The 16,067-nt window shown below is 38.8% G+C and overlaps 3 protein-coding genes and 1 pseudogene across 3 annotated transcripts; 1 reads left to right on the top strand and 3 right to left on the bottom strand.

Annotated features, from left to right (window-relative positions):
• Positions 1-3,574: 3,574 nt before the first annotated feature.
• Positions 3,575-5,554, bottom strand: LOC116308841 (uncharacterized). The gene has a single exon (XM_031719345.2). The coding sequence runs from the start codon at positions 5,552-5,554 to the stop codon at positions 3,575-3,577; it is 1,980 nt and encodes a 659-aa protein (XP_031575205.2).
• A 76-nt stretch (positions 5,555-5,630) lies between these two features.
• LOC148914083 (uncharacterized) lies at positions 5,631-6,290 on the bottom strand. The gene has a single exon (XM_089026212.1). The coding sequence runs from the start codon at positions 6,288-6,290 to the stop codon at positions 5,631-5,633; it is 660 nt and encodes a 219-aa protein (XP_088882338.1).
• Positions 6,291-6,356: 66 nt separating this feature from the next.
• On the bottom strand, positions 6,357-8,615 carry LOC148914082 (uncharacterized). The gene is made up of 3 exons (XM_089026206.1): positions 8,271-8,615; positions 6,856-8,124; positions 6,357-6,815 (listed from the first exon to the last, which is right to left on the bottom strand). The coding sequence occupies exons 1-3, from the start codon at positions 8,613-8,615 to the stop codon at positions 6,357-6,359; spliced, it is 2,073 nt and encodes a 690-aa protein (XP_088882332.1).
• Positions 8,616-11,909: 3,294 nt separating this feature from the next.
• LOC148914081 (uncharacterized) lies at positions 11,910-14,186 on the top strand (annotated as a pseudogene).
• Positions 14,187-16,067: the final 1,881 nt, after the last annotated feature.

The raw sequence follows: 16,067 nt of genomic DNA, 5'->3' as shown, positions 1-16,067 counted from the left end.
TTCGCATCATAATTCTGATGAAAATTTTCTACCACTGACTACATACCATTCTTCTTGACCAGGATGTTCCTACTTTTAAGATCTCTGTGTGCAATGGCGGGCTTTCCCAAAATGCCAGTGATTTCCATGTGTAGATGAGCCAGGCCACATGCTGTTGACAGGGCCAGGGTCAGCATACTTTGTACATCTAACGTTGCACCTTGTAGGTAGTAGTCGTATAGGGATCCATTACTATGATAATCTGTGATGAGCCAAAGTTGTGTCCATGCAGGGAGTCCACCGGCATCAAAATCTCTTTAATGTCTGCATCACTGCGTTTATTTCTATCAAGTGTTCCAAGGTCATGAACATCTGTATTCACATAAGAAACATGATAATAAGTTAAATTTATATAGCATTTACAGCAACTGTTCTAGGCGCTTTACAAAATCAAGATAAAATAAGACATATACAATTACAGTAAAAAAGAGTTGAGGTGCTTATGTTCTCAAAAATGTTTATTTTACGAACCTATCTAAAGGTTTCGCAACTCTCCCCTATCTTAAAGGTACCACTGAGAGGATATGTAGAATATTATCACGCCATGACATCAGGTGTTGCATCAAGCCAGAGGTAACTCTGAAACAAATCCTCTCACACCCGAAAGATCAGGTATCATTGGATAAACATGTTGGAGTTGTATACTCTATTCCCTGTGGGGAATGTGACATCAAGTATATTGGCGAAATCAGCAATCTTAAATAGGTACAAGAAAGAAAGAACATCTGTTTTGGTGATAAAAGACTCTTTATTTCTCTTCAGTATTGTTTTTCTACGAACAACAAAACGTTCCCAAAAAACCACGTTTTTTTCCTTCCCCACTAAGCCCTCTGGGGCTAAACACAGGGAACCCATTTCTCCGGAACATCCTCCCCTTCTTTGATGTTACAAACATCAAGGTTCAAACTAATAGTGAAATACCCATAGTGCTCAATCTTAATACAAAAAAAAAAAAAAAAAAAAAAAAAAAAAAAGCAACAAACGATGTGAAAACAATGTCCAGCAAATGTCTCTAGCTGTCTCTGAGCAACTAAGATAATCAGTGTTCTCGCTCAATACAATACAATACAATTTTATTTGCTCATACAAGAAAATTTACATGAAATGTGAAAAACAACTATAGAAAACAACTAAGAAAATAAAGAATAGATAATTGTCAAAAGAACATAATTCAGAGCCTGGGGTCTAAATTAACCATAAGGTTTTCGAGTTAGACCCCAGCAATTTAAAATTTAACATTGGAGTAAACTGAAGAAGAACCAAGTACATAAAAAATAATTACAATTTAACTGAACAATAAAACTGTTAATCCACAATTAGAGTAATGACATGTATGGTATATATTAACATATATGAAGAAAGAAATAGAATATTTAGAAAAAAGGAAAATCTAAGGAAGAACTAAATTTTTATCTGTAATTGGTCGGCAAGTAAATAACTTTTTAATTTTTTCGCAAACGAAAATACATTAACATTTTTTAAGTGGCTAGGAATTTGTTCCCAGAGTTCAATCGCCATATTAGCCGTCATTTGCTTGCCTATATTGGTACGCACTTGTGATTTATGCAAGTTTTGCTTTGCTGCGTACCTGGTATTGTAAGGATGGATATCTTTTGCATATTTGAAAAAAGAGGAAAGTGTCTCTGGGAGCTTACCTTTGTGCCATAAATGAGTAAATTTTAAAGCATGAAGACGATAAATATTATTTACTGTGAGAAGCTCCAAGAGATTTAGCAAGGGAAGAGCGCTTTCGGTGTTTTCGCCAAAAGATACAGCAACGAACATTATTCTTACTACTATATTCTGTTTGACTTGCACTTTCTTAATGTGCGTTTTATAAGCGCTTCCCCAGGCCAATATTGCATATGATATGTAGGGATAAACAAGGTTGTAATAAATTTGTTTCAGTTGATGAATGGAGAGATAATGCCGTAATTTTGATATCACTCCAATATTTCGTGAAATTTTTGAGCAGACATAAGAAATATGGTATCTCCATGATATGCAGTCATCAATTATGACTCCTAAATATTTTATGTGGTCTTTTCTTTGTAAAGAATTGCTTGAACCATCTCTGTTTTGAAATTTCAGATCAATTACCGCGTCTTTCTTTTTACTTGATTTCACGATCATGAAATTTGTTTTTGTATAATTAATTGATAGTTTATTTGCGTCACACCATGTCTTAACTTTTTGGAGCTCAGAGTTCATTAGTTTTTCAAGTTCCCTTAAGTCATAGTACGAGGCAAAGACATTCGTGTCATCCGCAAATATTCTAAATTTCAGAGTATCAGAGCAGTTTGGCAAATCATTAATATATAATAAAAACAAGAGAGGTCCAAGAGAGCTACCCTGAGGAATTCCACAATTCATCGTTTGTTTTGAGGATACGTTGTTACCAAAAGCAACATATTGTTGCCTATTTGTTAAATAACTGGTAAACCAATTTAGCGCAATACCTCTGACTCCATATAGTTCTAACTTTTCTACTAGAATTTTGTGATTAACAGTATCAAAGGCCTTTGAAAAATCTAAAAATGCACCACAAGTATACATTTTATTGTCTATTGCTTTCCTTAGGTTGTCCGCTATTTCAGTAATGGCTAGAAGTTGAGTGGCCTTTTCGAAATCCAAACTGAAACTCGAATAAAAAATTGTGTTTTTCAATGTAATTGATCAACTGTTTGTAGACGAGCTTTTCGAAAATTTGAGTAAAAGCTGATAAAGTTGAAATTGGGCGATAATTAGCTGGATCCATGGCATCTCCTCCTTTGGCGACAGGTGTTACCTTAGAAATTTTAAGAACATCGGAAACAATACCTTGAAGCAGGGATTGATTAAATATTATTGTTAATGCTTCACTAAGGTGGTTGCTCGATATTCTTATGCACTTTTGCGGAACACCAATGCATGATTTGTTCAATTTCAGGTTTAGAATTTCATCGTGTACCTCATTTGAAAGTATCACACGAAACATGAAGCTACTTGGATTCGATGTTTTTATGTATTGGCTTGGATTGACATCAACCTCCGGTATTTTCCCAGCAAGATCTTGGCCAACATTTATAAAATATGAATTTAACTGATGACAAATGCTAGCTTTATCAGTATGACATTTATTGTTATGAATGATCTTTTCGATACTTGTTACTGACGATGCTTTTTTCCTTTCGATAATCATACCAATGAGCTTCCATGTAGTTTTTAAGTTTTCTTTGTTTAAATCAAACTGTGCTCTAAAGTAATTTGTTTTAGCAGCTTCTTTGATTTTATTTAATCTATTGTTATACGTTTTATAATACTTAATTTATTCCGGGTCATTACTTAAGAAGTGTGTTTTAAAGAGCTTTTGTTTTTTCTTAATTGAGTTAAGTACAGCAGCGATAATCCATGGTCTTTTCAATTGTCTTCTTTTTTGCTCGATGGGGCACAGTTTCATGACCGGCCTCCTCAGCACAGTGTCCTTAAGCTGAACGTCGACTGTGCGTACATGCCCATCCGCTCCAGGGTAAGTCTGAACAATCCTGCCTAATGGCTACTTGCCACGTGGGGTGTCTGGTGAGACTACAAGTACTAGATCTCCAGTCTTCAAGTCTCTTTGTGTCTTTGACCATTTCTGGCGTGGACTCAGTCCTGGCGACCACTCTCGTAGCCACCTCTGCCAAAAATGGCGAACAAGCTCTTGCACCCGACGCCACCTCTTCCTTGGGTTAAAACTCGTGCTGTCGACTGTCTCAGGTGCGAACTGGCCACCCATTTGTCCATGCAAGAAATGGTTTGGGGTTAATGGAACTTCATCAGATGCATTAGCTGATTGGTAAGTAAGGGGTCGAGAGTTGATCAAGCCTTCTGCGCCTGCGATTGCACTCATGAGTTCTTCCTCAGAAACATCTGCATTTCCTAAGATTGCTTTGATCGCTTTCTTTGCTGCTTTGATCATGATCTCATGGACTCCATTGAAATGCGGTGCTCCCGGAGGATTAAAGTGCCACTTTACACCTCTGTTGGCAGTCGAGTCTTGTATCTTGTCTTTGTCGAGTGCTGCTACGAGTTCTTTCAGTTCTCTGTCGCCACTAACAAAGTTGGTTCCGTTGTCTGATACCATGACTTCTGGAAGTCCACGTCGTGAAACCATACGGTAAAAGGCGTTTAAAAAGGAGTCAGTGTCCAAGGCATAAGCCATTTCTAGATGCACCGCTCTAGTGGACAGGCACGCGAATAAGGAAAGATACTTCTTCTGGCGTGTCTTTCCTCGCCCTTGCTTGGTTAGAAAGGGTCCCGCAAAGTCAACTGAGGCTTGGTTGAACGCTCTTAGGGACTGATTGGTTCGTAACTCTGACAGTGGAGCCATAACTTGATTGATGGGATTGGCTTTTCTACGTTGGCACATGGCGCATTCTCTTTCCCACTCCCTAATGGCCTCCCTAGCTGAAATGACCCAGTACTTACTGGAAAGGTTAGCGAGCACTTGATTGGTACCGCCATGTTGGCACTGATTGTGGGATTTTCGAACAATCAATGAGGTGACAACGTGCTTCCGAGGTAGAATGATTGGAAATTTAATTGCCCATAATAAGCACTCAGCAAACTGCAAACGACTGTTACACCGAACCACACCATCTTCATCAAAGAAAGGATTCAGAGGAAGTAGCTTAGAGCTACAGGGCAATGTCCCTTTTGCTCTTAAGGCTGCAATCTCATCACAAAAGCTTTCCAGTTGAGCTAGCTTGATGAAGTGAGCTTCAGCCTCTCTTATCTCCTCTGGGCGAAGAGGTCCTGTTGTTCGCAGCTGAGGCTTAGAACGGCAGTTGTTTGCAAAACGTAATACTTGGGCTGTTACACGTACCATTCTGGGCCAACTTGAATGACGGCTTGGGTCAAGACGATTCTCTATCTGAAGCATCACCTTCGACTCTGATGTTGGTGCTGATCTTTTCTTTGATTTAGTCTGAAAGTTACACACCGCTTGATACTGTTTCTTTGTCTCAATATCAGGCTCTTTAGGGATGTCTAGCTTGTTTACAGGCCATTCTGAAGCGGGTAGGAGTAGAAACTCTGGGCCTTTCCACCATTTGTCTTGCTTGGCAAGCTCAGACACAGTCTGTCCCCGAGTTAGCAAGTCAGCAGGGTTCAAATGGGTAGGGACAAATCTCCACTGTTCTGGTTCTGTGGCTGCTTGAATCTCTCCAACCCGATTGGCCACAAACGGTTTGAAGTGGCGACTGTGTCCTCTAATCCAGTGGAGCACATCCATGCTGTCTGACCAGAATTGCCAATCACTCTTGTCGACTTCAAGTGTCTGTCCTACCATCTGCGTCAGTTTCAGCCCGTGACCAGCTGCCATGAGTTCAAGTCTAGGGACACTGATGGCTTGAAGGGGTGCTACTCCGGCCTTTGCAGCGACAAGGCGGCTGGTAAGAGTACCATCTCTGTATTCGTGTACAGCATATACAGCGGCACCGTATGCATTCGATGATGCATCTGTGAATGTGTGTAAACTTAGATGACTGTCCATACCGTTGTCTATCCGGAGGCAGCGTGGAACACCAACATCAATCAGGTTGGGCAGTTCTTCAAACCACACTGTCGCTTCAGTCTTTAACTGATGGTCGAGTGGTTGATCCCAGACCTGCTGTCCATAACTTCTGGAGTAAGATTTTAGCTCGAATGGTGTAGGGCATTAGTAGACCGAGAGGGTCGAACAGCGAAGCGGTACTGCTCAGGAAGCTCCTTTTTGTGATGTTATCTGTTCCCACTGGCTTGAAGGAGAAGCTGAACGTGTCTGGTTCAGGGTGCCATGATACTCCTAAGGTCTTGGTCGAGGGTAACTGACCACTGTCTAGGTCCACAGCAGCAGCACAGTCAGCAGATGGGATGTCTCGGAGTACGTCTGGATGGTTAGACAGCCACTTTCTGGCATGCATTCCAGCAGCTGCCCATAGCTGTACAAGTTGGTCACGCAGTTCAATTGCGGTTGATACATCCTTTACCGAATCCATACTGTCATCCATGTAGGTGCTTTTGAGTATGGTTTCAGCAGCAAGTGGATACTGCGATTGATTGTCTATCGCGTTTCTTTGAGAAACAAACTGCGCTAAGAATGGCGAGGAATTTACACCAAATACGACTCGGTTGAACTCATAGACGTCTGGGGGCTTGCTCTGGTCTAGATCCCTCCACAGGAATCTATGCATAGGTTTATCATCTGGCTTTAAGTCGATCTGTAAATACATCTCAGCTATGTCACACATGATTGCAACAGGGTTGCGTCGGAAACGTGTCAGTACTGCGAACAGGTCGTTCTGGAGCTTTGGACCTTAATGGATGATGTCATTGAGGGAAACATCCTCATGTTTGGTGGAAGCATCAAAGACAGTGTGAGTTTTAGTGGTGCTCTTGTCAGGTCTTAATACTGGGAAGTGTGGTAGGTACCATACTTGATCAACTTTGTCTTCACAAGGCGTTACTTGACGAACATATCCCTTTTCAAGATAGCTGTTCATAACATGCTGATATGACCTTCCGATGTCTCGATCTCTCAACAAGCGTTTTTCAGTGTTCTGCAGTCTCTTCAGTGCCATCTCATGATTGTTTGGTAGTGTAGACTTGTCTTCCTTCCATGGTATTCCTACACAGTAGCGACCATTGCTATATGTTAGTGACTGTGATACAATCTCGTTTGCTTGCTTCTCATCTGGCTTGACGAGTGCAGTTGGCTGTGGTTCTTCCATCTCCCAAAAACGTCGCACAAGGTTGTTTAACTCTCCGGGGTCTTGCTGACAGAAGGTAAAGTTGGTTCTCATTTAATACATTTACGGTTAGCATTTCCGGGCGACCTTCAAGACCTAGTTCTGCAGCAACATCACTATTTATGTAAGACTTTGTGCTAGCGTCATTTAAAAGGGCGTTGACCCTAATGGTCTTGGCTTCATTCCTTAATACAACAGGAACAGTTCGAAGAGCAATGTAATCTGGATCAGGCTCAAGGTGGGTTGTAGTCGAGGTGTAGGTGTCCTCCCCTTTATTGGAAGTTACCTCAAACGATGGTTGAGTGAAAATTACCTGACTCTCTTGCTGGCATGGGGCTGTTGTCTGTTGAGAGCTCTTGTGTAACAGCTTGTGGTGTGTACGGCTGCAACCATCTATTGCACATGTCTTACTCCTGGGACAGTCCTTTCCTTGGTGCGTACCAGAGAGACAGCGAAAACACACGCGTAGCTTTTTGGCATTTTCCCAGCGTTGATCATGATCTAGGGCTTTGAACTTTTGGCAGGTCCACAGAACGTGTTCTTCACCACATAACAGGCACATGTTATTCCTCTTTTGGGTGTTTTTCTGTTCTACGAATGCTTTTGGGGGTTGTTCCCTTTTTGCTGCTTCTTTCGTTAAGCCTCTCACAGTTTCTGTGGCGTTTGTTAGAAAGTCTGATTCTTGGTTGACAAACATCCTTAAATTCTCAACAGTCTCTGGCAGAAAGTTCTCATATATCCACCTGTTATACCGGGACAACAGAGTTTCACTGAGCTTGCGCTGCAGTGAAATGTAAAGAGATCCACCGCCAAGTTCTGCTTGCTGGCCAGCATCCTTCAAGTTGACGATTAAAATGTCCAACAGTTCAGCAAATGACTCCAGATCTCCAGCGTTTCCGTCACGGACTTGTCTGAGCTTGCTTACATCTTCTAATCGCAGTGCTATCTGTCTCCTTTTTCCTCCATACTTTCGTTCAAGTCTTTCCTTGGCGACATCATAGGCTGCTGAAGAATGTCCAAGGCTCTCAATCACTCTAAGTGCCTCGCCCTCAAGGCAATTGTGAAGTCGGAGTAGTTTGTACTCTGGTGTTGCTGTCGTATTGTCCACACATGATGTGAATGCAGCTTTCCATGATTCATAGTTCCTCTTATTTCCCGAAAACTTCGGGATTGAAACACGTGTCAACAGTCTTGCAGGATTGAAGCTTGAATCGTTGAATAATTGAGAATTTGCATCAGGATTATACTTATCCTTCACCTTGCTCTCTGTGTGAAGGCGAGGTTTATCGATGTTGGGAATATTTTGATTTGTTGCTCCTAACCCTCCTAACGGTGGCTTATAGGCAAGAGTCGACGATATCACATGATCAAACGATGGTGGTAATCCCCCAAATTCATTGGTTTGCGGTGCGGAACTTTCTTTGGTACGGGTCGTGGCGTATTTTCTAGGGATTCAGTCTCGATTTTCTTAGGATCACTCACCGGTACTTTGGTGGACTCCTCGTTCTGAACTATCGGTTTATTGGGTTCTGACTTTAATATCTCCATAGTCGTCTGAATTTCCTTGGTTAAACGATCTATCTCTTGCTCTTGCTCTTTTATTTTCTGGTCCAGCTCTTTCTGAGTCGCTTGGTTTCTCTGCGGTGTATTAACTTGAGCAATTGAGGCAGTTGAAGCGACGTAGCGACTGTTTACAAAACGATTGACTGTCAGTTCGGTCTCGCTAAATTCTTTGTAGATTTTCTCGAGTTCTGCCTCAAGCGCTGCTATTTTATCCACTTCTTCGTATACTGCATAATGATCACCTAATTTTCCAGCTGACTTCATTAGTTCCTCTAAGGCAAGGCTTAGTTTTGAAAACTCATGTCTCACCTGAGGTTTGCTCGCCGGTGATTCACTCCAACAGCAAATGAATCTCGTTCTGTAATCTGTAAAATTTCGCCTTAGCTGTAGTCTTGCTCTTAAAACCACTCATGTCGATGTCGAGTCCTTCAACTTCGCTCTGCTACCATGTTTTGGTGATAAAAGACTCATTATTTCTCTTCAGTATTGTTTTTCTATGAACAACAAAACGTTCCCAAAAAACCACGTTTTTTTCCTCCCCTGCTAAGCCCTCTGGGGCTAAACACAGGGAACCCATTTCTCCGGAACCACATCAGGTGGCAGTTCGCCTTCAAAAAGCCGACAAGTCAGCCTTGGCTGTCCATGTGAATGAGACAGGACATTCCATTGACTGGAATAACGTAAAAATTCTATAAAAGAGTCGAAATGTGATCGACGGTTCAAGTGGTGGGAGGCATTTAATATATAATATATAATATATAATATATAATATATAATATATAATATATAATATATAATATATAATATATAATATATAATATATAATATATAATATATAATATATAATATATAATATATATATATATATATATATATATTGTCATCATTGTTTATTTGTTTGTTTGTTGGTTCGTTTGTTTGCTTGCTTGTTTGTTCGCTTGTTTTATTTTATTTTTCATTTTATCTCATTTTGTAATCATTAATTTTATTACTTTTGTTATTATTCATTTATTTATTATTATTATTATTTTCATTTATTTATTTACTTATTTTTAATTAATTAATTAATTTGTTTTCTTTATTTTTTCCTAAGAGCGTGTGAATTTGTTTAATTTAATGGGGTGCCATATGCCATGGTTTGATCGCGTTTTTCTTTGTCATTTGTAACGTTTTTCATTTTCCCTGAGGATGGCCGAGTAGGCCGAAAGAGCATATTTATTAAATCTATGGTTGATAAGACAAATTATTATGTTTATTATAAATTATTAATGTTTATTTAAAACGTTTGCAACTTTGCACTTTAGAAATCTGTGAGTATGATCACATTTGAAGCATAATGCTAGCTCCCCAAAACTTACATTTCTATGCCCATTTAAGATATCGGCCCAAAAATCGGGTTGAGATCCCCAGAAAGATGCAGTTACAGCTAAGTAAGAAAGATGTCGTGAGCTGTCTAAAATGTCGCTTACTAATTCTGGAGAAAATCGGCAGCTCCATTCAGCTTTAAATATCTGAAGAAGTGGCAAAACGAGACATATTTCTACGAGGCCTGCTATTTGATGATCACCAATTGTAAGCAGTTGCAAACATCCAGAACTTTCAATGGTTTGCATTTTTTCAGGGTATGAGCATGTTTTCAGGTGGAATGCTTGTGCATCCTTCAAGACTAAGTTTCTTTAAGACAGGCATACTTTGTACGAAAGTCAAGTCAACAATAGATGTGTTTTAGAATAGTTCAAGTTCTTCAATATTTATACATGAGAAAAAATATCCCTCTATAAACCTGTCTAGGCTATTATACCTTACAGCCTTTTGCGAGTATTTTAAGGTTAAAACTTTAGAATTTCGAGCATGAATCATGATGTGTTTGAATGATTCTACGCTAAATTCTACACTTGATTCTAGAGTGGACCAGAATTTTGGGCATTTGTGATAATCAAATGAAATCAGCGACAAACTAAAAATATAAGCCGATACCCAAAATATTTTCTTGGATCCGCTGATATTTAGATATCCTGACCAAGATTTCTGTAGCTAAGGTTTCAAGCCAAGACGTAGTTGTAAAATCTCGTTTCTTGATCATATCTAACAATTAAAGTATTAATAACGAATTAGAGTGCACATACTTAATCCTTGAAAGAAATATTAGTAATTACTACTAAATAGTGTTGATTACACAAAAGGAAACAAAGGAATTAGCATAACTTAGTAATATTTTATAGTAGTATGTATATTTCATGGATTATTTATTTGAGTACCCTCACTCTAACATGAACTAATTATATTTTTCATGATTTAATTAATGTAGTAATTTACATATTTTTATATAGTTTACGTTTAGTTTTAATATTTGTGAAGCACCTAAGAATTTCAAGAATTACATTCATCATAATTCTGATTGAAATGACGAAATGAGTGTTCAATTGACCTTGGAAATCATTGGTATTAGTTTCTTTGTTGTTAGTCGACTCTCTGTCTTCTGACTCTTCTATATGTTCTTCCTGAGTGTTATCACTAGAATCACTATACCTAGTTGAAGAGATTGAATCGCTAAAAAGGTATAATTTAAAAACCAAAAATTGATTTCCAATTGTAAACAAGTAATTCAAACAAAGACTTGGTGCAGTGTCTTCCGATCTACTTAACCATTTCCTCTTTAAAAAGGCTTTAATCGACCTTTGCATGATGAAAAGACTGTATAGGTACGTTGCATGTAAATCAAAATGGACGACCATGAACATGTGTCCAACCGCTGTCCGTAAAGACAGACTTCGTCGAACATGAAAGTGAGACAGTGAGGCTTTTCAAATGACTTGGCACGACAAAAGATTTTGAATTTATATTTTAGAACACATAGTATAGTCCGTTGTATGAAATCAGCCGTATGAAATATTCTAATATTATCAGTCTGATGAAAAAAGTTTGTAAAATTTGGTAAAATTTTACCGAGGCATCGAGTGCCTCGGTTCGCCTAATACTGGCTATGGCCCTGTCATTAAATCGGAACATTTTAAAAGTTGCAAAACTTCAAACCTAAAATTATACCAATTCTTATAGATCTAGCCCTATATATATTTTAACTTTATTGGAAAAATTTGTCGGCCAATGCAAAACGACTTTTGCGAGGTTCCATCAAAGTTCTATATTTTGATCGTTTATTTAGCTGCCGAATCACTTCCGGTCTGTGAGTAAAATACAACATTTTACATATTTTGATCTAAAAAACAAGACAAAGTCACAAATAAATAAATTGTTTTGAGTGAATAAATAAAAGTAAGCTTAGAAAGAGAAATTGCCAAAGAATTACGCCTTAAGCCTTCAATAACAGAAATTATAAACTCTCACTGGCGAGACCACTGCTGTGATCCATTCTCTGTTGTATAAAAATCTCTCTCGACTGCTGTGAGGGGCATTAAAGCCACCGGTACGGTTGGTCTGGTTTAACCGAACCATTTTTATGGGCGAAAAATTAAAAAAAAAATTTAAATAAAAAAATAAAAATAGAGCATAGTTGACACCATTAAAGATGCCCTACTTAGATCCCAGATTTCTCGTTCTAAGCTTTGAAGCGAATGCTATGATGGCTGCAGTTCGATGGCTGGTGCCAAAAATGGGGTAGCTGCCAAAATTTCTGCCTTGGAACAACGAGCTGTTTTTGTCGACTGTTTTGCCCATGCACTTAGTCTTAGCGTTAATGACACAATGAAACATTATGCAAAATTTTGCAGGACGGTGTGGATACTTGCTACGCGGTGGTAAAATTGATCAAGTTTTCTCTGAAGCGTGAAGTAATGCTAAATACTTTAAAGCAAGAGACAGAAAGTGATGCGCATTAAGTTGTCCGAACTGTATGCCCGACGAGATGGACAGTCCGCGCCTGATTTGACACTGAAATCAAGGCTAGAATTCAAGGCATTCAAAGTCAGATGAGATCATTCAAATTTTTTTTCATTCTCGCCGAAATGATTTTGCAGTACACTGACAAACTGAGTCAGAAACTTCATAATCCTAAGTTGACCAGTGTAGAGGGTCATAGAATAGTGTCATGCTTACCGTTCAAACACTCGAAAGCTTGCGCACTGATGATAACTTAAACTTATTTTGGCAAAAAGTGGAAGAACGACAGGATGAATTTGAAGTTGATGAATCAAAAAAGTTGGCGAGAAAGAGAAAAAACCAGAAAAGGTTTGAACAAGGAGACGCAGAAGCAGAGTTTCCATCTTCGCCCAAAGATGAATACCGTTGTGTATATTTTGAAGCAATTTCTCTGTAAAGGTTCTCTGTAAAGCCTGGACAGTGCTTCAAAGAAGAACTGGACAACGTTTGTACGATTTTTCATGATGATTTTGACAAGACAGCCTTAGAAACTCAATTGTTAACTTTCAGGCAATTGTATTTCTCTTTTCGTGGCAACAACGAAAACCCTAACATAGAGAATGTCAAGACAACCCTTCTTAGTTTATCATTCGCTCAAAGGGGTATCCTAGATGAAGTTTGCAAGTTATTTTTATTTTTTGTTTATGGCGACAACGAAAACCCTAACATAGAGAATGTCAAGACAACCCTTCTTAGTTTATCATTCTCTCTAAGGGGTATCCTATTATTATTTTGCCTATTGAATGTTCCTTCAGTGCTCTGCTATGCATCAAGACATATCTTCAAAGTACATTGTGGCTCAATCAAGATTGAAACATTTGATGATACTACATTTTTAATTACCACCAGGATGTCACAGATAAGCTTGATTTAAAATCTGTTGCAAATGAATACATCCTAAAGAACGAGTCACAAAAAAGTACTTTCGCAACATTCAAATGAATACATCTTAAAGAACGAGTCAATAAAAAGTACTTTCGCAACATTCAAAATCTGAGTACTTTAGGATGGGTTTGAAAAGATATTAAGTGTAGGAGGTTTTCCTTATACTTTTGCTTGCTCCCCTCCCTTCCCCCCTCCCTTGAAAACCGAACCAATCAATTGTTGGCTATGGCCATGCCGACTACCACTTTGCGAAACAATTCCATAATAAGACAGGATAAATTTTGCCAGAAAAACATACGAAGTACTGAAATAGTAGCTATGGAAAGTTTAAGAAAAAGCTTGAAAAAGCATGAATTCGTCTTTAAAAATCATTTAGAGCAATGTCTAATGGTCTCTCTGTGCAAGGCTGGCAAACAAGTCTGTCTGAAATAACTGTGCTTCTAATTATCCTTTCACTGCGCCTGTCAACCGGCATGTTCGTTGAAGTTTAACGCTCGAAGTTTACAGCAGTCCATACTAGCTTTTATTTTTCATATTGTTCTACTTGATCCATTTTATGCAGCAGTAACGATAAATAAAGTTATTGATCAAGTCAAACAAAGAACTGAAATTCTATGAATAATACATTTTTATCTTGGGATTTTATAATTGTTTTCCTCCATTCTTCTATTTCTTTTCCTCCATTCTTCTATCTCTTCTCTTTTGTTAGTTAGGAGAGGGGTAATCCCAGGATACTAAATTTCCAGATTGGGTACTGTTGAAATGCAATTAAGCACATCGACGAGTAAGACTTCAAACTTTGAGGGTCGCACTCAATGGCAATAGGACATATTACATATGACTGTTACTGAAAGGTTCAGTGCCGTGTGTCTTGCCCTTACCGTGATGGTTTATTGGCTATTTTCTCTCGCACAATGTGATTGGTTTGGCATTGCCATATCTTAGCGTTTTGGTGACTGTGTCCGCCTTTTTTTTTACGTGTGCCGTATTTGATTGGATAAAGCCAAGACTTGCTGCGACCGTGATTCTTGATTTTTCATTTTTGGGAACGCTGAAATTTTGAAAAAAAAAGAAGTTAAAAGCTTAGGAGCATTTATCAAGGAAAAAAAGACGAATTCAAGAGCACAAGCGTTTTTTGTCATACCTCCAGTGCCCGGTCCCCACGCGGTATGAAAAAGGTCTGTTATCGGGAACTAGATTCGAAAAATGGAAGTAGACTAAAAAAAGACATGAGGATTTCGATCTTTGACAAATGAGACATTGGTAAACAAAACAAAAAAAAAAAAAACAAAAAAAAAACAAAAAAAAAAAACACAAAAAAAAACAAAAAAAAAAACAACAACAAAAAAAAAAACAAAAAACAAAAAAAAAAAAACGGTAGTCAGTTTCAACAAGAACACTCCTTGACCATTCCCGCCACTTTTCTAACAGAACTTTCTTAGAAAACCTTGACTTTAATGGAATGTTAAAGTGCCGGCAGATGTCTCTCAGCATACTAACATTAGAGGAAGAGGTCGTCTTCGTAATATTTACAGAGATTGTAAACGTCGTAAATTCTTTCAGCACTTCCTCAATGACTTCATAGCGTTCCTGCTCGTTAATTTCATCTTCTTCATCTTCTACAGAGGTAGGTGTTGTATCCACTCTTGTATCTTTTCAACTTGACGAAGCTAAACGAGAAAAGAAGGCTTTGATCTGCGTCTTCGTCAGCTTTTTATCTCTCGCGAACATTCTTTGGTTGTTAACGGTTTTTGCATTCCGCATATCCTTTGCTACTTGGTCTGCGTCGCATTTCTGACCTGTTTTCTGGCCAAGGTCGAACTTGCTTGTCAAGTAGTATCGTACCTTTTGAGAAAACTGCGTTCCTCCACCTCGTACTTAATGTAGGGCCCATCCTTGCGCAACACTACTTGCTGTTCCCTGAACTTGAGTGCAAGTTTCTAATGTACTGCTTATTTGAAGCCTCGTCTTATATCTTTCAATCTGTATGATTGTGAATCTACTCGCCCACCTCTTCCTAATCGTATCATAGACACTTACTGTCTCTTTCCCTTCTTTCTCAGCATGATCACCAACATAAATGTGGAGTTCCAGATCAGCAAAGGCAGCAAAGAGTTTTTCCCATCCAGGCTGTGAACAAAGAAGGTTTAGAGATGTCTCTTTGGATTCTGATGGGTCTTCGGCTTTCGACTTTAGAGCTTTTGATTGACTAATGTCAAAAAATGGTGCTCAACTTATAGTGAAGTTGCTTCTTGAGATAATTGCGTCAACGATTTATAAGAGACTATCTTTCCTGATCCTATCACATGGCATTTCCAAATACGCACACCATCTTTCTCAAAGGCGAAATTGTGATATTTACTGAAGCCATCCAACTTATTCACCTTGAATGTCTTATTTGATTCTTGAACGGAGCAAATTGCTGCTGAGACTCCTTTAACTGCTCGTTTGAGCAAAGCAGTCCTGATGTCAGTTGCATTGCTTATATCATGACCCTCGTTGTAGAAGGTTCTAAAAGCCGTCTTCATTGGGCATAATATGCGATCGCATATGTCCTTGCCATCTTGTGGTTCGGAGTGATCAAACCGCTTTATAGTTACTCCAGTCCTTTCACTGATACCATGCAAAGCTGCAACTAAGAAATTATTGTGGTAACAACCAGCTTCGTCTGACCTTAACAAAACATGAGATATTGAAGGCTGGATGTTAGACTTGAGCCAGCAGAGAAGATCTTCAATGATGGAGAGGACAGCATACCAGTGTTGGGTACACTTGTCAAAGAGGTTAGCGTACGTCCGGACTTCAACATCTTCACTACTTTCTTCAGGTTTCAACACGATGGTACTAATGTGACAACTTAGTCCTCGTTTTCCATACCAGTCTGATTGTTTTTCGCAAAATTTCATCTGCTGGAATTTCATTGCCCAGTCGAAAATTATCAAAGCCTCGTTGGGT

This window comes from Actinia tenebrosa, unplaced genomic scaffold, assembly GCF_029948245.1.
Source record: "Actinia tenebrosa isolate PJP-AT-01 unplaced genomic scaffold, QUT_ActTen_1.0 PGA_scaffold0__85_contigs__length_37466705, whole genome shotgun sequence".
In the NCBI taxonomy this organism is placed as follows: domain Eukaryota; kingdom Metazoa; phylum Cnidaria; class Anthozoa; order Actiniaria; family Actiniidae; genus Actinia; species Actinia tenebrosa.
The sequence above is the reverse complement of the archived record's forward strand: the minus strand, read 5'-3'. Positions and strand labels throughout refer to the sequence as shown.

Bases quoted from the DNA above. Each gene is read 5' to 3' on its own strand.
- LOC148914083 (XM_089026212.1), bottom strand. From the start codon at position 6,290: ATGTGTGACATAGCTGAGATGTATTTACAGATCGACTTAAAGCCAGAT.
- LOC148914082 (XM_089026206.1), bottom strand. From the start codon at position 8,615: ATGAAGTCAGCTGGAAAATTAGGTGATCATTATGCAGTATACGAAGAA. The intron at 8,125-8,270 runs GTGAGTGATCCT...CTTGCCTATAAG, and splicing joins AGGAGTCCACCAAAGTACCG to CCACCGTTAGGAGGGTTAGG. The intron at 6,816-6,855 runs GTAAATGTATTA...ACCTTCTGTCAG, and splicing joins GTCGCCCGGAAATGCTAACC to CAAGACCCCGGAGAGTTAAA.
- LOC116308841 (XM_031719345.2), bottom strand. From the start codon at position 5,554: ATGGACAGTCATCTAAGTTTACACACATTCACAGATGCATCATCGAAT.